Raw genomic sequence first — 22,578 nt, 5'->3', positions numbered from 1 at the left:
GTTTATTTACTACAGAATGGCTGGATGGAAATAAATGAAATTTGGTATGGATGTTGTGACACAAGTGAATTCTGCATTTTCATACTTTGTGTTTTCCTGCACTCGGTATTTCCAACGTGACGGTTGCTTGTATTCAAGAATATGAATATTCAAAACGGCCCGCGGTATAGAAAAGGATTTTTCCTCTTGCCTCTGCGTCCAGGCCAGCCAACCAGCCTCCTATCCAGTGGGTACCAGGGTCCTTTCCAGGGGTAAAGCGTAGCCGGGTCATGATGCTGACCACTCACACCCACCTAGTGCCGAGATTAAGAATAAGTAGGAGCTATATTTCTCTCCCCCCAAGCGCCTACATGGCGTATAGTATGACAGTTTTACTTTTACTTTTAGGGAGAGGATAAACTCATAGTATGCTCCATATTTTGATGTCGAACACCGGCTGAAAATTCCTAACCATTACCTGCGTCTTATTCTGCGATTGTGTGAACTCTCGTGGCAGAAATATTATTTAATTTAGAATATTTCGTTTTGTGGGAGGAAGCAAATTATTATTTGCAAGTGCACTTGTTTTATCGACAACTTTGACACATTCGGAAACATATGTTTAATTCCCAAAGATTGTAATGCAAAGTCATTCACTTGTAAGAAGTGTTTTAATCTAACTGAAAGTCATGTTTATACATTCACTCCAAATAATGATACATAAAGAAAAGAACATTTGTACTGTACACTTTGGTTTGTAATATTTTGAAAGATTTGTAATTTTGTGATTAGAGTGAGTTCGTGATGAACGGCAGTACAGTACTGTAAATCTGTTTCATCAGAATATAATAGGTGGTAATTGCAATGATTTAGCCATTTCATTTTTTAAGGTTAAGTGTTCTCAGTATCAGTGTATGTTAGATTTTATGACGTATATTTATTCCTTAGGGGCCTTTTTGGTGGAAATATCAAAATCCCAGTGTTGAGTGGGCTGGAAATTTGCCTTCTCAGTCCAATTTAGGTAACATGTTTTGCTGGGGTAATACTGTGAATGGAGAGTTGGGACTTGGTGGCATTGAGGAGGAACATATTTTGTCGCCACGGGAACTGACTTTTAAGAAAACAACAAACATAAAAGAAGGTGAGTTTTAGGAATGTTCGTTAATAACATAGACTTAACAAACTTAATCACTCTGATTCCATTCTTGTATGTACTTTCAGTTGCTTGTGGCAGCTACCACACTGTCATAGTGACTTGTGATGGTGAAGTCTATACCTGTGGAAGTAATGATTATGGTCAACTGGGTCATGAAAAACCTTGTAAGAAGCCAGGTAATTTTTTTAATAAATTGTTATTTATTTACTATATACCCACTTAAAACTTCCTGATTAGAAGAACATTTCTAAAGGAAAGTAGCTTCTGTATAACATTCCTCGAGTTAATTTTATAAAACTACAGGTAATAAGATACCATCATGTGAGTCTACAAGTTACCATAATTTCTGTTCATAGACCTACGAGTTGACATAATTCCCAGAAGTATTGATTTCAGTCAATGTACTAGAATGGTAATTATGGGATATAGAATTCAGTTGCATATGGCTTGAAAAAAGTTGTCAACATGTTTGGTATGACAAAGTTTTAAAATTGTTAAACTTTTTATTTTTTGTTGCCTGCAATTCATAGTGAAGCACTGTTACATTGAACTGTTGGGGTCATATGAAATTTATATGCTGCAAAAGTATACTAAAATGAAAAGTTGTGGCAGTGTGTATTGGTGTATTACATGTTACAGATGATTATGTTATGTATATATGAAGCTAAACACCCTGTTTTGCAAAACCATTATTCTTTTAGAGACTGTAAAATGGACAATTATTCAAAATTTATAAATTAACCACAATTAATTTTGATATCCAGAATTCTTATTGTGTTGTGTTAAAATTATTGTGGAAAAGACCATAAGGTTTTACATTCTGTCTGGAATTAAAATGTTCATTAAATTGAAATTTGAGTAAAATAATCAATTAATGTATGTTCTTTCTGAAACTGTACAGGAAATAAAATAAATTTTATAAATATAAAATCATTTTTAAGTAGATACATTATTTTAACAATATTTATTTGTTGGTTTGTTGAACAACAGTAGCCCTCATAATTTTAAAATCAGATTTATTTTTGTTTTAAGAATGTTTAACTACGTATATCTATAGAGTTAACATCTATAACATAATTGACCTGTCATAGTGTTTGTTTCTTGTTTCAGAAAAGGTGGACAGTTTATCAATGTATTTGATAACAAGAGCATCATGTGGGTCCAGTCATACTGTGGCAGTTAATGAATGGGGTCAGGTGTTCAGCTGGGGATCTGATGTACACGGGCAGCTGGGTAAAGCAATCGTGTTACTATGGTGTGATGTACTCAGATGTGTTTTACTGTAGGCCTACTGAATTTCTTAAACTGATGAAATGGTACCTCATATTTGGCATTGGTAATAATGTAAGGTGCTTCATTTCAGGAACTGGTTTGGGTGAGAATAATGACATGCAGTTAAATCCAAAGATGATAAAAACTTTAGCAACAAGTCATGTGATCCAGATCACCTGTGGATATGACCATAGTCTTGCATTAACTAAAGGTGTGTTTTATGAGTTTTTTTTTAAAAGAGTTGTGACTTTCATATGTCATATGAAAACATTTCCAGTATGTACACCCAAAGGCAATGTTTGGATTTCTGCCATTTACTAAATTAGTCTTCTGTTTTTATGTATTCAACACCAGTGATTCTTGAACAGGTCAAATGCTTATCATAATTGTGGTACAGTAGAAGAAAAATGTTATGTTGTTTTTAGATGGAGCGTTATATGCTTGGGGTTCTAATAGTTATGGCCAGCTTGGCTTTGGGAATCAGAATGGACATCAAAAACCTGCAGTTATCAGTTCACTGACTGGAATCCCCATAGCTTTCATAGCATGTGGAGGAAACCACAGTTTTGCTGTCTCTATATCAGGTAAAATGAATAATCATTGCCATGTTAAACATGAACACAGACTCAAAATACAAATCTCATTAATATCTGTAAAGTTGTTTGTTGTGAAATAGTTTATCATCATCATCATTGTAATTAGCTGTCAAAGAACTCAGACCTCACTTTTATAAGACTTGTGTGGTCATTTTAGTTTCTGTTTCCAGTTGGTATGCACGTAATTGATCATTAGATTGGGATGTCTTTTATGCTGGATTTTGTCAGGGTGGCAAATACATTTTTTGTGTAACCAGCAGTTTGGTCATTAAGTTGTTTTTTTGAGTCTGCTATTATTTAGTCGCCTAAAAAAGGAGGTAATTCAAATAATTTTGTTGAGACTTGCATTGCATGTACTTCCTCACTTTCCCATTCATGTTGTATTTCCTTGAAGATTAAGACCGATCATTAGTAAATATCAGACCATAAAAACTTCTATAAACATTGAAGTTTGCTTGTAGAGTGACCAGGAAATGATAATTCTTGTTTAGGAGAAGATTGATATTGGCTATTGAACTTGATATTTTCAAGTGTAAACATACTTTGGCACATCCTTTCCATATCTCTTTTCCGGTTGCAGGAGCTGTGTATGGTTGGGGTAAAAATTGCTTTGGCCAACTTGGTCTCAGTGATGACACAGACAGGCTCTTTCCAAGTCAGCTGAAAACTCTGCGTTCTATCAAAGTGAAATATGTTGCCTGTGGAGAAGATTTCTCTGTATTTCTCACTAAGGTATGAATTTTCCACATTTATTTAAGACATAAGACTATCTCCTAAAATCCTATGCCTGAATGTGAAGAAAAATTATGAAGTAAATATTTTATTTGATAAGTTTGTAACATATGTTTGTTGTGACATTGACAAATTTTTTAGGTTTGCTTGATGTGCATAATTTTTCTGCTATAGTTTACAGTTTGAATGTCAGCTTTCCAGAATTACTGTGGAAGACTTATTTTTGGCATCATTATGCTGTGTTCAAAAGTGGAAAATCTGCTGAGTTGTAAATCTCTGAGTTGTATCATAATATCTGCATTCTTTTGTTTTCAGGATGGAGGTGTTTTTACTTGTGGAGCAGGGATGTATGGTCAGTTGGGTCATGGCTCTACATCATGTGAGTTCCTTCCACGGAAAGTTCTAGAACTCATGGGCAGCGTAGTCACACAGATTTCTTGTGGCAGGTAGGAATATGGCACACATTGATGTGGGTTAAATTTTGCAGTATTTAATCATACTAATTAGCATTATGAAATGCATAGTTCTAGAAATTCTTTAAAACCAGTGTTACTTGCCAGTTTTCTGCAAAGAAAGATAAATATAGTGAAATTACATTGCAGTATCTTCTACCATTTCTTGACAATTACAGTGTTTATCTGTAAGCCCATATTATTTAAAGCGAACAGCATAAATGAGTTTTCTGTCTCTAGCTTGCTGCTGCTGATTTTGTTGACCTAATCTGTGAATGGCACAGTGAGGCATCCACAATTTGTCTTGTTATATTAAAATTCTCAGTTCTGATCTTTGGTGTGTTTCAGGCATCATACTCTAGCCTTTGTTCCATCAAGGGGACGAGTGTATGCCTTTGGATTGGGTGGAGCTGGCCAGTTAGGGACTAGGGCAACTTGCAGTGCTACTACTCCTCAAGTTGTTCTTGGTCCATGGGTGTCACCGGGTGGAGTTTCTGTTGTGGAGGCAGGCATCCAAACAGAGCATGCCAGTAACTGCATGGTGAGAAGAATCTACTCAGGGGGTGATCACTGTTTCGCTACAGTCACACATAAAGAGGTAAGCTATGATTCAGCCTGTACCAGCAAGTCTATAACATGTGTCTGCATTCATCAAGAGTTTCTTGATTTTTGATATACAGTTACATATTTGTGTTGCTTTAATATCCTATGTTATGTAGGAGCAAATAGGATTGAAGGTTGACCATAAATGGTGAATAGGTTAGTATTTGCAAGTAGGAGGCCATAACATTTGAAGGTATTGCCCAGAATTCACCAGAAAAGACAACTTCAGTCATTATAGCTGGTAGTTGGCCAAGATACAATCTGAGTAACTCCTGGATACAATATTAAAGTGTTACCACTGCATTAACATGCGTGCTATGGTATTTTCACAGTCTTGCAGTGAATATCTCCATATTGTAGCATCTGACTGTGCTATTGACTGACTGCATAAAGGTTTTCAATTGAACATTCATTAACAGTTTAGTACTATCGACGTTTAACTTTGACATTCAACTTGTATCTGCAATAAATGAACATTGAGGCCATGTTGTTGTAAACAGATTACTGCCTTAAGATATTCCATGGTTTGCACGTATGTTTATTAGTTTAGATATTGGGTACTACTATAAATTATTTCCAGGATAATGTACCATCAGATGACTTCAGAGTCTACAACAAGTATACCCAAATTCTTTCTATAACACAAGAAACTACTGAGCAGTGTGAAAAGGCATCTGGCAGTGAAATGGTTGATCAGGACCTCATGAGGTACTTTAACATAAAACTTTAATTTACTTTTAGGATAGCTTGAAAGTCAAAGTAAGTATAATATAGGATTTGAGATTTTGACAGTAATGTGAAAAAAGAGATATTTTAGTTGTGTACCAGCATTTTTGAGTAACATACTGTCTCCATCTGCAGGGCTGTGTGTTCTTCAGCCCTGATAGGTACATAGCATTCTCCTCTGAAACACTAGCATACAGGAAAAATACTACACAGTGTAAAAACCCAGAAGACCAGCATCTAAGTATGATCTAATATTGAGGTACAACTTTGTCTTAATTGCAATTATACAAATGTAATTGTAAAACATTTGTAATATGAACATGCTTATACTTTATACAGCATATTATCAGTGTGACCATTTTCTGTATTTGTTTGTGCAAGTAACTCCATGCTTTTAGCTCTTTTCTTACAGGAATAATTCTGTTAAAATGAAGAGTAGCCAGTTTAAACTAATTTTTGGGTGTAATATTTTAGAACAGTTATGCACCTAATGTTTCCAGTTATGGTTTAGTTGACCTTGCTGACCTCTGCTTTCTTCAGCATATTGAAGAGATCATTTCTGTGTTGGTGCTGGTTCTAATGCAGCCTGTTCTGCTACTCCCAAATTCAAGGATGACAGTGTTGATAACGATTATGGTTGTGGCTGACAGAGTAGGGGCTACAGCTATATGACTTACATCCACAATGGGGGCATGTTATTCCCCACAAATTATTGAAGTATAAAGGGTTAAAGTAAATTGAATTTTGTTATACAGCTTTACAGGCCCGCTTCTCACTTTTCAGTTGCTTAGAAACCGTGTTCAGCAGTCAGGCATGTATGAACTGTTCCTTCCTGTTGCCTAATGATGAACATTACTGTTGCACATCACGTCATCATGGAGTCAGTTTGCCTTTAGCTGAACAATGCTTTTCAACTATTGGTCGAGTTGAGAATAATTCAATAAAAGAATTGGTAAGTACTGAATATATTTATATTAGTTAAACATTAATTTTCAGCTATTTGAGTTATTATTAGTTCATTGAAGGAATTAAGTATTGAACCTTTTTCCATTAATGAAGGAGTGTTTACAATTTTTAGTCAAGTTGTGAATTGTGTTGTGGGTCCACTGTGTTGGTGGATGCAAAAAATTCCTACAAAAAATGGGGAATCACTAGCAACATTGTATGGCAGCACAACCCAAAAGACCAGAATCAGTATTTCACCACCATGAAAACCACAAATCTCATAATGGTTAGGTTGAGCACAATTTACTAGTATAATTAATAGATATTAATTATTAATGATAATAATCTTTTTAATGCTACATTAAATTCTGCCTTTTTATTTACAAGACTTGTAAGACTTGATGGTAGACTGTTGAAAATTTGGATCCCTGCATAATATGCCCTCTTCTGAAAACATGAGAGGTTGGTAACTGGTCTGTGAAGTTGATTTTTATTCCTTGTGTTGACACTGTAATATAAGCTCCATTTCTGTATATTTTTTGTAGAACATGTAAAGATTAAATATCAAACACCTAAGTTCCTGTAAGTCAATTATCATCCCATTCATAGACTGCAGAATGATCTTTAAATGCAGAACTGTATAAAATGTTTGTTTTATTAATAGTATGCATTTATGCTTTTAGATATCAAACTGTGTGGTGGAAAATTTGCTTCCTTCTCTTGTTACTTCACCACCAGACATAGAGACACTCAGGCTGTACTTAATTCTACCATTTTACCATGAGTTTGACAATCCCAAGAATTATTCAGTTCTTCATAATCCATTTGGTCGCACTTTCCTTAACTTAAAGACTGAAGCAGGCAAAGTTGTAGGTGAGTACTTTATTTCATATTTTGAAACTTTCTCCTTGCCTTTATGAACAGCTATTGGGATGTACGTTGTGTTGTTCTTTTTTATCCACTTGGCTTTAACAGAAACAAGATATACAGCCTATTCCCAGGAGATGATCTTCTGTTTCTTTTACTACAAATGCTAATTAAAATAGGCTGTGTTTAATTATAATCCTTCTTCCCAGCAAACCTATGTAGAGTCTCTATGAGACTACTGTTTTACATGGTTTTATTCAGATTCTGTGGGCCAATGACTTTCAACCTTTTTTATTCACAAACCAGTAAAATGGTAGTAGTGGCAGCAAGTACCTCTGAAATGTTGGTAAGCTTTTACCAGTCTACATGGTGCTACAACCCAGTAGACAACCATCTTCATATTCGCTGCTGTAAGATCCTCAGTCTGTAGTACTTTATAAAAATCGTAGTTCCACGTTAACTGTATCATACTTTCCTGCTGAGTTGTTTCTTCTTTTGTCATTCAGGTTGGTGGTGGAGTAAAACGTCCTTCGATTACTTTGAACGATTGATTAGGGTGTTCAAGAATGTTGTAATGCATATACTCGGGAAAACAGAAAATGTCAACCAAGAGGTAAGAAATGTGTTTATGTTCAGTGTACATTTGTTGATTGGAAGATCTGATACTTCATACATAGTTCAATTTCAATTCATGTATTCTTGTGTGTAAAGTGGAAACTAAAAAATATGGTTTGAAGTTGTGAAAATTTAATTTATTTCCTTTGCATTATGACAATTTGTAGACTTTCAGGTGGTTAGTAATGTTTTGGAGGAAGACTTCTGCACTGAAGACAGAGAAAGCATATTCCTCTGAAATGCTAGTTACCAGCTACATTACTGTAAGATGATATTACTTAGAAGACCATGTTTTAAAAGATACTACCTTGGACTGTATGAAAGAAACATTTTTGTTCTTGAAGATGTTTCTTTCTGACAAATAATTTGTGATATATGAAATATGGTGTTTCAGTATCATATCATAAAAGCTCAAAATGTGACAGCTCGTTACATACAAAGCTGGTAGTCTAATCCACCAGGTAAACCCACAATAAAGTATTTGGTAGGAGAACTATAGAAAATTGGTTAACAGTCAAAGTAGGTGATATCACTCTTGCAGCGGTGAAGATGTTGATTGTATTTGACTGTCTAGATAGTCCTTCAGTAAACCCCACAGCAAAGCAGCTTTCTCTACAGTGTTTCAAATTATAAACTATGTCTTTGTGATGCAGAATGTAAACTGGGATTATGACATGGTGGTTCCACTTGAAGTTCTTGGGAAGCTGAACAAGCTCAACAATGATGTGGATGGATTTAAGGTGCCTTATGATTCATTCTACCTGACAGAACTCACTGAGAAGGTTGATGTTCGGCTGGATTACATCAAATGGCTAATGACTAAGGATCATCACTTGGTTAGTAACAGTCTAGTAAATATAATCCAATACATTGTGATTTTTACTAAGATGCATTGTTTTTATAAATTACACACCCAAATTTTTGTTTTGGATTTTAGGAAAGTGTGTGTGTGAATTATGTAGTGTAATATGGGGAATATAATCACCTGTTTAAACAATGGACTGAATTTGTAAGTAGTACTGGTATTTTTTGTTTTAGATATTCAAGTGTCAAAAAGGAGGAAAATTATGAATAGTCATGTTTGCATATTATTAAATAGTGTGTCTAATTTAGTGATAATGGAATTATAATGAGTTAAATTTGTTTGGCAAAAGGGGTGTTCTATGTTTCAGCATAGTGATGTAAGAAGAAACAAGACGTGGCATGTGAACCTGGAATTTGCTATTGTCATCCCTTTTATTAACATTTTGGAATGTTGTTTTATCAGTTTGTACCTACAGAATTGATTTAATTTCTGGCTTGGGTCATCACCTTTTCTTTTCCTTGTTGCATGGTTTGGCTGACTAATCTGGATTTTATCCTTTATGGAGCCAGCTTCCTGGACTTTCAAGACCGGTAATATTTAATGTTTTAATTTTTCTGTAATTTCTTATCTTGTAGTGTACATACAGCACTGACGACAATGGCTTGTAAATCCAAAATGATTTTGTATGAGTATTTAAAAATACTATATTCCTTCACCATCTTTGAACCATTTGAGCTGTAATTTCTGATATTTTTGTAGTATTTATCTATGAGAAACTTTTTTGTGTTAACTTGAATAACTGTCAATAATCCTTGAAAACCTTTAGATTTCAGTTGGTTAAAAACCATTATGATGGTGGTAATGCACATATTTAAAACAAGTTTCTTATAAAATTATTATGTTCTGGATACATTTTGATATGTACATTGTTCTCTTGAGACCTGGGATGTCTGAAACATTTACAAATATAAACTTTAAATATCAAGCAGGTATTATTCTGACTTGTTGCATGCCAATTGGAACCCCGCAGCATGGTAAGACATTTTTCTGTCTGAATGTTGGGTCTGATTGAGGTTGTGCAAGGTCAGTCAGCAGATCACTATCATTGTTTAGACTGCTGTACTGTTGATATTTTGCTAATGTAGTTTGAGGCAAATACTCTGCATAGGAGTGGTATGATAAATGCATCACAGTAGTGTCTCACTCCACTGAAATTCCATTTTTCACTATGTATTTTAATGTCATAATCTGAGAATTAATCTACAGTTCACTTTATCAAACCAGCTTCTTGTCATAAGTTGAAAAGTACAGTACCTTACATAATGTCAAAACTATCTTTTGGTGATTCCTGTAATTGAACAGAAGGCTGTTATGTTTGACAGAACATTCCTCCAGCTTCCTTGATAAAACCCCAGACTTCTGATTACCAATAATGGTCATGTTTATCACTGAATTTTGATAGTCAAGCTTTTTCATCCCTGAAGATGTAGATGATAGGTTCCTCTTAAATGGGAAGGAGAATGAGATAAGCAGGTCACATAGTATACATAGGACATAAAAATAGAAAAGTTTAGCTGGAGAAGACCTTGGCATAGGTAGGAAGATAATATTACAGTTAATTTTAAAGAAGTAGGCTTATCTGACTTGGGTTGAATTCCAGTGACAATCTGTTGTAAAAACAGTAATGAAACTTATGTTCCATGAAAAGTGAGGAATTTCTAAACTAAATGAGAGACAGGGATTTCAATTTATCATGAGACTAACATCTTTTATATCTGAGTTCAGCATCCTAAGAGGTAGTGTACATGAACAATTCTATTTCACTATGAGAAATGAAAAAAATATCAGCAGCAAATTTCTATTATTCCAAGACAGCAACTTTGCCATGTGTCTGGATAATTTTTTTCAAGATATGATACCTGCACAGAAGCAGAAGTTTTGCATTCTAAGTCTAAGGTAGGTCATACTGTAGCAGAAAAATGGATAGCAAACAGTTGGCTTCTCCTTCTCCACTATGTTGGAAGCTTGCTATAATATTGTATGGGCCCCAGACTCATGATAAATTAGAGATCCTGTAGTTTTTCAGAAAGGACTTAGGTTCTTAAAGTTGTTGTATTTTATTTAGTTGAGTACTGTAACTTTAAGTTCTTAATAATAACCATTTTAAAGAACTTGCTTTGTTCTTGTTTCAGAAACAAAGAATTTTTTTTTGCAATTACCCATTCCTGTTTGATGCTCAAGCAAAAACACTTTTGCTGCAAGCAGATCAGTCCCTTCAGGTGAGTTCAAGAATGTAGAACAACTTTCAAAGATTATTTAATGTGGGAGAAGGAATAATAACAGTGTGACTATTACACATAAGGTCGCAGATGAATGAGTTAGATGATTATAATAGAAGTTCAGTGTTCTGTAGCATATAAAGTGGATTAGAAGAATGTAAGAAGACTGAGAACTGGGTTCATCAGTGTTGGGCTCTTGAAACCATGATAATGAACTGTTGGGTTGTATAAATGATGGAGAATTTCTTGACCAACTGAGGCAGGATAGACTTTGTATTGTATATCTTACCCCTTTGACTGCTGCAAATTATAATTCTGTAACAGTGTATGTTATTTGTTATTCATGTTTTTTTCATGAGGCAGATGCAGTCAGCAATGAACCAAGCAGCCACCAGGGCAATCACATCTCTCTTCTTTTCACCTGTCTTATCTGCCAGCATCAGCACATTTCTTGAGTTGCATGTCAGCAGAGAAAACCTTGTTACTGACACCATTCGAGAACTTGCTAAATTTGAAGCTACAGATCTCAAGAAACCACTGAAGGTATGAATTTATTAAGCGCAGCTGAATAATGTTTGATTTTTGTCTTTTCTGCTCTTTTGGTTAAAGACTAGCATTAACAAGAAAAAAACAGGAAATGTGTACTGCAGTACTAATTTTGTTTTCCATGTCAGTACCATAAGAAATAAAACTACAGTTGTTTAATGTCCGCCTGGTGAGAAGCGCGCATGTATGCTTACACCAAGATTTGGATGGCAGTGGATAAATAGGCAACCACACATGACAACAGTAGTTTTTGGCATAATGATTTTCTCCTAACTAATTTGATGGAACTGCAAATTATTTCTTGAACTTTGTGAACAATAGGTCCCACAAGACATTAGAAAGAATTTATCGTTAATTACTCCACTAAATCCAATGGAAATAGCAGAGGAAAACAAATGACATTTTTTTTAAATGTGGAGAAATTGTTAATAAAATAGCTAAAAATTTAAACATGAATTTTTTTATTTCCATACCTAATAAATATGCATTGTCCATAATATATAAAAAATTCACCGTTGTTTTAAATAAAATGAAAAGCCCCATTTGGTGATGCATTGGCATAAATTTCATCTCCACTTAAGGTGTTAATTAAATCATTTGTACAGGACGTCCTCAAGTTATAAATTTCTGAGTTACAAACATCCATATGTATGAATGAAGCTATTACCTACCCTCTCATTTTAATAATTTGATGTTGGTGTCCAGTTCAAGATTAAATAATGGTTATTTGTTTCTTAATCCTAATAGGTTGAATATTTAATTATGTACACAATGGATACTGTGTGCATAAACCTGGGAAAGCATGGAACATTTTATTCTAGCAATGAATAACAGATATGAATATTTGCACTTTGCCAGCTCCATGATCATATAAACTGGTGTAAACAGGCAGATTATTTGTTCATCACAGGTGAAGTTTGAAAATGAGGAAGCTGAAGATGCAGGTGGTGTAACAAAGGAGTTCTTCTTATTACTGTTGAGGGAAATCCTGGATCCCAAGTTTGGGATGTTCCGACAGTATGAGGAAACAAGAACAATTTGGTTCAGTGAAGATTCATTTGAGGATGAAATCATGTACTACCTCATTGGTAAGTTGTGCCATGTGATGGGAGACACAAGAGTGGTAATACGATGAAATTCCTGTATAAGGTTCATGTGGGAAAGTAAATGTAAGAAAATCTTAAATAGGTGAAAGTAAGCAGTGACATCTTGGGCTGTGACCACTAACTAACTTACTAACAAAATCCACTGAACATGGTCCTCATTGAGTAGCTGATATACAGTATGCTTAACTTTCTTCTTCTTCTTCTTCTTTTGTAATCAATCCTAGGATTGGTTGGCAGCAGCTCTGTGAGCTGCTGATACTTGGGAAATCCTGAATATCTTTAATACGGTGGATTCCCCTTGCCTTCTGCATCCTATGCTGTTGACCCATCCAGTTCATCTGCCTTTAGGGGTGATTTCTCACCCCAAGGGCATGAGGGTGCCCTGAACCTCCACCCGCTCATCCACCCTCTGAAGAGGCTGTTGACACTTGATAGAGGGGGACCACTTATACCGGTGGTCACTCGGTCTGTGGACACAGTTTAACGTCATGCCCAGGACGAGTATGCTTAACTAGCAAAGAAATTATGAACCTGAAGGTTCATTACCATGTTCATAAGAGAAGATGACTGATATCTGGGTTGTGCCATGTAGTCTGGTAAGGACCTCTGAATCGTTGGTGAATCTACACAAGATTACATGGTGCTACAACCTAGGAGACAGCCATCTCCATACTCATTCCTGCTTATTTTCATAAAAGCCCATTACCAGTCTCTATCATGAGTCAGATAATCATTCCACGCCCTCTAAATCTGTTTCCCTAAGATCCTTTTAATATTATTTTCCTGTCTCCCCAATGCATGCTCTGATCATTCTGATAATATATGGTGAAGAGTGCACATTATGAAGCTCCTCACTATGCACTTTTCTTTTCTCACTTCCATCACTTCTCCCCTCTTAGGTCAAAATATTCTATGTGTAATTTATGAAATCACTAGTCAGTTTCATTATTCAGGTGTGCTGTGTGGCCTGGCCATCTACAACTTCATAATCATTGACCTTCCTTTTCCCCTGGCACTCTATAAGAAACTACTGAAGGAACCAGTGTCACTACAGGATCTAAAGGGATTATCCCCTACTCTTGCAAAGTAAGTGAAGTGGATGTATAAATATATTTGAAAATTTTGCAAACAAATAACACTGTAAAAAGAGTATCAAATGTGAGCCTTTATATTACATCAAGAGTACAAATTATGAAGCTCTTTAATGCAATTTTCTTTGTCCTGTAATTTTCTGTTCCTTAGGTCCAAATATACCCTTCAGCAATTTATTTTTCAAACTTCCTTATTCTCTTTTTTTCCTTTAAGTTGACAGACAAAGTTTCAGACGCACATAAAACAACAGGGAAATAATAGTACTGTATATTTTAGTCTGTTGGGTTTTAGATGTGATGCAAGACTCCAGATTGAATTGTAGTTTGTGTTTACAAGTTTGATATAATCTTACTTTCATCACATACAAAATGAGTCTAGTTACCAGCTACATTTGCTTCAGAGATTTCCTTCCTTTGGAAAAATGTCTGTTCAATTGAATATAAAACCAGAATTTTGAATATGTTTATTAGTAAATTGCTGATATGATATCCCATGCTTTTCTTTATGCTTTCATCTGAATTAATTTTGTCAGATGAAAACAGTATGTTTTATTAAAATCACAATTATATGATACTGAAGTAGCAGTGGAAGGAATCTGAAATAAGAAAAGTAATTTGTTGAACAAAATATTTTGCTTCATAAATGTTCTGTCTTTCATTCCAGAAGTCTGCAGGATTTGTTGGATTATAGTGAATCAGACCTTGAGGAGGTATTTATCCTTAATTTTGAGGTAACACGGGAAGTGTTTGGTGAGATTAAAGTACAACCTTTGAAACCTGGTGGTGAAAATATACCTGTTACACAGGAGAACAAGTAAGTGAAATAAGGACCTATAAACATTAAGTAAAGCTATCCCACTACACACCATGTAGGTGCTTGGAAGGAAAGGAGGTATAGCTCCTACTCATTCTTAACCTCGGTTCTAGGTAGGGGTGAGTGGTTAGTGTCATGCCCCAGCCGCGCTTCAACCCTGGGATAGGGCCCTGGTATCCATTGGATAGAATGCTGGGTGGGCCTGTAGAAACATATTTATATTTGCAAAGGGTTTTTTTCTTAATATGAATTGCTCTTGCAGGCATGTAGTGCTTAGTGGTCTCATATCATCATTAGAATATAACCTTTGCACCTTTTCCACCGTCTGGATAAACAAGATACATTATGTCTTCAGACAGATCAGAAGTTGTGTGTGTCTATGTATGTACCACATTTTACATCTTTTTTCATTCAGCTAATGGACTGTGCCCAGAAAATTGCCAATATGATCTTTTAGCCTTATCACCTGTGATTTTTCTTTTTGGATCGTAATGTGTATATCATATTTAGGAGTTCCCAGGAGACAAATAGTATCATGGGTTTTCCCATCTCGGTGTAATTTCTTAAACTTGCAACATGCAGAAGGCAGTAAAGTCCATAAGACTGTACCTAGTGACACTGGCCGCAAAATTATGTTGTAGAGTTGGATTTATTCTGTTAAAATTGTGTTACCAGATTATAGTGTAACATATTGATTAATCTCTGGGTTTTATGTTGACATCAGTTTAGATTTAATTTAGAAATATTTATAGCAGAAATATCTGTTCGTTTATTACACTTCGTGTGTTACTGTTCTCACATTTATATTTTGTTCTGCATATTGTGACTATAGGCAGGAATTTGTGGACCTTTATGTAGACCTGGTATTGAATAAGTCAGTTGCGATCCATTTCAAGGCATTTGGCAGTGGTTTCCAAAAGGTGTGTGGGGGACGTATCCTCGAACTGTTCCACTCTCATGAGTTGATGGCTGTTGTAGTTGGTAAGTTTTAAGCATTTATTGATTAATCATTATTGCTTTTGTTCTGATAGGATATGAACACACAGATCATTGATAACATTAAATCTCTGCTTCTTTACTGTGAGGCTCAGACTCTAAATTCAAGGTCATTCAGGATCTACTAGAGAAAGACATATTACCAAACATTAGCCCATGTGAACCATAGGATCACCACTTGGTTTAAGTCAGTTTTGCAGAGTTGAAATAAATTGTAGTTTCATTTTTAAATAGACACATTGTGGAAAGAGTAAAATAGTGCCATCTTGGTTTGATGAAGTATTCTCAAAAATATGTGGCTCTTTTATAGAATAGACTGCTTTGTTCACACCACATAAACCTGTAGGACCCATATTGATTTTACAAAGTACATTTAAGAGTAGTCAGAAGATTTCATAGTGAAAGTGGATATTTTGGCTGATTTAATAGGAAATGAGAACTATGATTGGGAGGAGTTGCAACGTAATGCTGAATACAGGAATGGCTTCACAGAGAATGATGAGACAATTAGAATGTTCTGGGAAGTATTTCATGAGCTTCCTGAAGTGGAGAAGAGGAAGTTTCTGCTTTTTCTCACTGGCAGTGTCCGGATTCCTATTCAGGGCATGAAAGCAATCAAGGTGAGACATGCAGCTTAAAAAACTGCCTGAGGAAATTAGGAAGAATTATAACTGACTGGTATGTAACAAAAATAAGTTTTTCCAACAGTTTTTAGTATAATCCCCCAAGTAAGTGCTCAAAGAAAATGAGGATGATGATGTGAAAAGAAATTTAGGAACCAGATTTCTCCTTTGTTTTCCTCATTGTCTTTCACTGAAGGAATTTCTACTTTAAGTGGGGCATCTTACAACAAAGTGTCTCCATGTAGGAAAACAGGTTTATGGACATTTTTATGGGGATTTGGGTGTTCATGGAGATATTATCTAGAAGTTATAAAGCTTGAGATCAGAAGTATATAGAAAAAGAAATCCATCATTACCTTCAAGGCCATAAATTTGTGAAGGAATATTTAGTACTCATACATACATAATCATTGAATCTATAATCAAATTGTTAATGACACACATTGCAGTATTGATTATGGATTAAGAGCATAAGAGGGAGGTATGATCATTACCATTGCAAATACCATAATGGTATCCAAAATAAAAGTCTCTAGAGCACAGAAGAATGAAACAAATCAGTATATATTATTTGGTATCTTAATTGTTCTCATGTCACATTAAGGAATCTTAAAACTCTTTCAGATTTACATTCAGCCGACTATTGATGACAGGTATTTACCAGTGGCTCATACTTGCTTCAACTTGTTGGATCTACCACGGTATGGCACAAAAGAGAAGCTCCGTTACAAATTAATGCAAGCAATTCAGCAGACACAAGGGTTCTCATTGGTCTGACCCAACTCACCATCACAGACTGCCTCCAGCTTGCCCCAGTGTGGTTATACTTGTAATAATTCCAATAGGACAAATCTGTATGCAAGGTATGCTAGAAGTCAGTGGTAACAAATAAATTATGTTATGAGCTAAATATTTTTGCACACATTTAACTAGATAAGGACCAAGTCATTACTCAGTAATGATCATATATATATATCTACACTTGTTTCCCTCATGAAGTGTCATTGACACACATTTTAAAGCCCTTAAAACTTATATGAGTTGTAAAGTTGCAGAATACCTTATGTTGCAAGTGGAGGATACACACTGTAAATAATAGTGATATTAATTTTAAAATGAGTGTGTGCTTTTTGATTATCGTTATTATTGTTGGAAATCGGTTATGAGTGATGTTTAACAAATGTAATTTTAAAATGCTGTTAAACATACCATTGTGAGGTAAAGGTTTAAGTCACAATTTACTAATCCCATGTTCACAGTGCATATTTATAATTTTATTAAATGAATGGTTGGTTGGTGCGTGTGTGTCTAATTATCCCAGATGTTGTTGATCATTATGACCTTTCATAACCTCTGCTGCACCTAGGCAAGACTAGAACTCATTTCTGAGGTGGGGGCACCCACAGGGCAGATTTTGTTACCGCCAGTGGTATGGTGATTATGAAGATGATAGTCAGCAGAGAATATGTAACAGTTGGATGTGAACTCTGAACCGTGGTGTTGGCCTGGTGTTCTTCACTTTCCTGAAGTTTTATCTTCGGCAGTGGTAAAGGCTGAAGTCTGTGAGCAGGAAAGCTGCACACAGCCCTGACTGGGGATCAAACCCATAATGCTCTGGGTGATAGTTTAATGTTGTACCCCAAAACCACCAGGTACCATTAGGTGACAATTTTTGTACTGCAACAAGGCACGGTAGCTTTTCATGCATAACATTGCACTTACTGCAGAGGCTAATAGAAGATGGGTGGTGACAGTTTCACTTTTGTGCCTTTATTTGTTATAAATAGTAATAAAAATAAGTTACAAACTAGACCTGAATGTTTAATCAAACATTTTTATTGTCAGTATCTGATTACCTAACAGCGCCTGCTCTCTGCGTGTTTTTTGTTAGCTTTGCTTTGCATTATGGTCACTATAGTTATGCCCCTGTATATTGTTTGCTGAAAGGATGAAAATTATTAAAAGTAAATTTAGCATGACTAGAGCTGTTAGATGGGCCTTAATTGGGTAGCTCTATCAGTGTGGTCAGGGCTCTTTCAAGATCCCTAACATGATCAGGGGTGCACAAAGGATGCAGCAGTGGTCTGGGTACTTGGGGTAACTGAAGTTGTTCTACTAGATGTACCAGCAGATATTTAATTTTCCATGACATGTTACATCTCCACAAACCTAAATAAAAATTACACTCAGGAGATATCTGCCATGAACATAATTGTAATCTAATGAATCAACCATTGTTACATACTTTTAGAGAAGCATAAGGAGAAATTGTTGTAATCCAAAGGACCTTGTCTTATTTTACTTGAATTGAAGAGAAACTGCAAACTAAATGGAACAGCATTTACTGGGAAAGGGCTTACAAAATTTCCAACAGGATACCAAATATTTCTCCTTTCTGTCAAATTGTTTGTTGAAGAATGATGACATTCTCTGATTGATTATGCTTTTCATTAAATAAATGTTTTAATATCTTGAAATAAGGTGTGACCACTACATTCTTACCAATTAACAATTTATCATTATCCTGTCATAATACCATGTGCATAAGCCTGAGCCACAAGTGTAGATTGTTATGATGTTGAAGCAAACTGAGTTATCATTTTCTTCTGTAAGGCTTTTATGGCTGTTCTCATAATGTAGTACGACAACGGAAATCTTTAAAATTTAATATTCTAATTGTGAAATGTAGTCAACATGGTAGCAATTATTTTGTCCTGACATAATAATTTTAATTATTATTATTATTATTGAACATTAGTTTGTATACAGTGTAATATTTTTCTGCTTAAATGTTGCCTGCACAGCACCAGTTCTGTTACTGGTTTGGGCAGAGTAAGATGGTGGTATCAGTTAGAAATAACATTTTAATTCCAGATAACATGTTGCTCTTTTATTGTTTATGTGAAGGAATTTAACCAGTTGCAAGCATTGACCTGCTAATGGTAAGTTTTGTGATGACTTGGGTTTCTGCTGTCAAGTAGAGGTAATGAAAGATTAATCCTTTGGTGAGTACGAACATACCAGTACAAACCGTCTGACATGTACTGGGGACTGATTGCTTTAAGTGCTCAAAGTTCCCTATTTCTCTTGGCATTCTAATGAAACGTGACATAAATGAGGGCATTTTATTGTAAAAGAAAAGAAACACTAGGAGTATTTGTAAGGTTCTTTAATTATCACTTGACAAAGGGTTAATAAAATTTATGAGGTAGAAATATATCCTTTCTGCATACCTCTATTCTAGTTTTATTGGTTTTGCAGGGAACATATGTTTATGTAGTTCTTCATTTCCTAATTTTAATATTTTATTGTTATTGATGGCTTGTAAGTAATTGGTAACATATTTACATTTTAATTAATTTGATATTTGTTAGTGTGCAAGAATTAAAATTTGAAGGACTGTTCATAAGTTGTCTTCATGTAACCACTCATACAATATTTTATTCACAGTTAATAAAATGTTTTACTGTTGAAATTTCCACAATAGAATGCTAAAATATAATGTTATGTGTTTTCAAAAATGGATAGGCCTGTTTCTATTTGTCTCTAGGTATTATAGTTTTCATTATTTGGTCCTAATAGTTTTATAGTTGGGAGAACTTCAGTAGGTGTATCACAAAATATATTCTGAATCCTTATGGAGGCTGAAATAGGGTTATCAGAATGTATCACAGTTTATTATTTGGAGATGCTGCAGTTTGACATTACTGCTGTTTAGGATTTGAGGGTCTCATGGCATTAAGTACAAAGATGGCTGTCTCCTGGGTTATAGCGTGATGTAGTCGGTAGAAGTTGATCAATGTTTCAGAGGTCCTTGCTGCCTCTATCATCACTGATTGCCTTGATGATAGGGGGTAGCAAGGACCTCTGAAATGCTGGTAAACTTCTACCAGTCTACATCACGCTACAACCAAGAAGACAGCCATCATATTATTAATGTTACAAGTAAAAACATTCAGAATCTGTTTTTCAATTATGAAGCTTTTATTATAAGTAGAAAAAATATTTTTATAAATTGCATGGTTGAAAGTAGTCTGTTGTGTGTTAGGATTTAGCATTATTGTTAAGGGGGTGACATATTCAACTATATTTCACCATTATTACCATTGTTCACATATATTTTACTGTAGGACTGTGTTGTTACTTATGGCTTCAGGTGTGCTGAAATAGATACATATACATTTTACACTGGAATCTCTTGAAGTTGCTAGAAACATGTAATTATTAATAATAGATAACACTGGTGGTGTTTGAATGAAAATACCAGCTGTAATTCAGACAGCTACATAGAGAGAAAAAACTTTGTATTGCAGGTTCTGAGTGCAGTTTCTTTCATGAATAAATAATTTTTTGGTGAAACCATACTTACCATTATTTTAGAACATCTGTTGAGAACAGAGTCCTTCAACATATTATAACATCAGTTCTTTGGCACGTTTTGTTATATAATGAATCATTATCCAGATTTCGTTTTCAAAGTTCTACACAGTGTGTAGATTTTTTTTCTCTCTAATTTTTGCCAGAGATAGAAGTTAAAATTAGTGTTGGCCTTAATATTCTACTTACTATCCCATTCACCGAATATATTCCATAGAATGGACATGTAATTGTAAATGTGTGCTGTTTTAATGTTCTGTGAAGGTCCGTACAAATCCTTAGTTCTAAAGTTTAGTTGCCTCTCGTGTACAATTTTTGACATATCCACTCCCTCCCCTGTAGATTGTGTGTTAAGAATTTTTCCATTTAATGTTTTACTAATGTTAAATTACTTTGTAGTTCATGCTTTAATTTGAATGTTTGTGTTGTTGTGTGGTGGTAAACAGTATTCAGGAAATCATGACAGTGTTGCAGAAAATATTAATTAGTACTCGTTTCAGTCAAGTAAGTTTCATTTTTGTCAACTTCTGATTTAGACTGAAAAGAAAGAGCAGAACAAGTGAGAAAAATGGGCAGGCTGTTATTTCCAGTCCCCTCACCTTACTCATAATAAGGAGATTAGTTGGCGAGGTGTAGCTGTGTTATTTCATGTTATGTATGAATAGATATTAACTAAAATGTGTAGTGAAAATTGAACCTGTCTGATGGATAACATTTGGAACACATCCAGGTCTCATTCTTAGAGCTGTTACATTACAGAAATGCCATAAAGATAAAAGGTGGTATTGTTACTGAATGTTAATTGTAATTTGATTTTCTTGTATTCATGTAAATTCGGTCGATACTACAATGTTGTATCCAGGTTGGAATCATAAAGTAAACATTATTTCCAGCACCTTTCTATCATTTTTTTATGATGGGCTCAGTCTGATGTGTGATTCTTTGTTTGTTTATTTATTTTATATAAAATTACTTTCAAACACTTACAGTTGGTACAAAAATGTCTGTCTTCTGTGTTATAGCGTCATGTAGTCTGGTAGAAGTTTGCCAACGTTTCAGAGGTCCTCCATCATCAGGGTGATGGAGGCAGCAAGGACCTCTAAAACGTTGGTAAACTTCTACCAGGCTTCACAATGTTACAACCCAGACGAGAGTCATCTTTACGCACTGCCGTGAAAACCTCAAATCCTACCTTGCAGATGGTATGTTACAAATCAGATGATTTTGTGTGTGGTAAATACATTTAAGGCACTCAGGACCTTAAGTCAGGGAGTCTCAATATTTCAACACCTGGGGCTGTGTTCACACTGTCTGCTCACCGGCTGCCAAGTTATAAATGATGACAGTTTATTGAAATTGCTACTAATTTAATTACTAATACAAACTGGTTTACATATTTTTTCAATAATTTTCTTTAACAATCCCACTGATTTATTTTTATTAATTGTTCATTTAAAATAAAAACTTCTAAAAATTGTCTACAGAATGATAAAATATTACAGAAATGTATGGATGCCACACAAAACACATTGGCAGGCCATGGGTTTTGAATCCTCTACATTAAAAAACTTGTATGTTTTAAAATGTTTCAGGGTCTCAGATTGGAGTGAACTTTTTGGGTATGGAATCAATTGGCTCAGGATAGGGTCCAATGTCAGACTGTTGTGAGCATGGTGATGGATCTTTTGTTTCAATAAAAGGCATAGAATTTCTTTACTAGCTGAGTGACTGTCAGGTTCTTAACAATTAGTCTGCTCGGTTTGAGTTTGAATATATACTTGAAGTTAATATTGTATATTTCATTGTTCCATGGATATTCCTTTATTTATTTTCAGTGCTGTGCTGTTGACATGTTTGATAATCAGTACTGTGCAGGTTCGCTGAATAGCAACACACCAGACTTGTATTTAGTGGATACCCTAAAGACAGATAAAGCCGTAAAGAGTATCATACCAATTCTGATCTGCATTCAGGATCAAGTAATGAAAATGCACAAAA

The 22,578-nt window shown here is 34.9% G+C and overlaps 1 protein-coding gene and 1 long non-coding RNA gene across 8 annotated transcripts in view; one reads left to right on the top strand and one right to left on the bottom strand.

Annotated features, from left to right (window-relative positions):
* The window catches only part of LOC110838029 (uncharacterized), a 38,459-nt gene extending 37,892 nt beyond the window's left edge, over positions 1-567 (bottom strand). For both annotated transcript variants that reach the window (XR_002545938.2, XR_015536930.1), the window contains exons 1-2: positions 458-567; positions 86-293 (exon numbers count right to left, since the gene is read on the bottom strand). This is a non-coding gene — a long non-coding RNA (uncharacterized LOC110838029). The remainder of the gene's footprint in view (positions 1-85; positions 294-457) is intronic.
* Positions 205-21,475, top strand: Herc4 (HECT and RLD domain containing E3 ubiquitin ligase 4). Of its 6 annotated transcripts, none has more exons than XM_022080794.2 (23): positions 205-315; positions 928-1,120; positions 1,201-1,311; positions 2,246-2,368; positions 2,499-2,618; positions 2,833-2,991; positions 3,584-3,735; positions 4,051-4,181; positions 4,536-4,785; positions 5,371-5,498; positions 6,300-6,468; positions 7,145-7,334; positions 7,835-7,941; positions 8,597-8,779; positions 9,318-9,338; positions 10,941-11,027; positions 11,391-11,570; positions 12,484-12,661; positions 13,633-13,765; positions 14,435-14,584; positions 15,417-15,565; positions 16,010-16,200; positions 16,828-21,475. In XM_022080794.2, exons 2-23 carry the CDS (start codon positions 1,006-1,008, stop codon positions 16,978-16,980), a joined length of 3,180 nt encoding a protein of 1,059 aa, XP_021936486.2. In that variant the 5' UTR covers positions 205-315; positions 928-1,005; the 3' UTR covers positions 16,981-21,475. The 6 variants fall into 6 exon arrangements, with proteins under 6 accessions (XP_021936486.2, XP_021936481.2, XP_021936482.2 ...); XM_022080789.2 differs by lacking the exon at positions 205-315 and adding an exon at positions 486-638; XM_022080793.2 differs by lacking the exon at positions 205-315 and adding an exon at positions 587-732.
* The last annotated feature ends 1,103 nt before the right edge of the window (positions 21,476-22,578 follow it).

The sequence above is a fragment of the Zootermopsis nevadensis genome, unplaced genomic scaffold (assembly GCF_977971745.1).
Source record: "Zootermopsis nevadensis isolate Lab colony 2312 unplaced genomic scaffold, Znev_1.0 Znev_ptg000024l, whole genome shotgun sequence".
In the NCBI taxonomy this organism is placed as follows: Eukaryota; Metazoa; Arthropoda; class Insecta; order Blattodea; family Termopsidae; genus Zootermopsis; species Zootermopsis nevadensis.
This window is presented reverse-complemented; position numbering and strand designations above follow the sequence as displayed.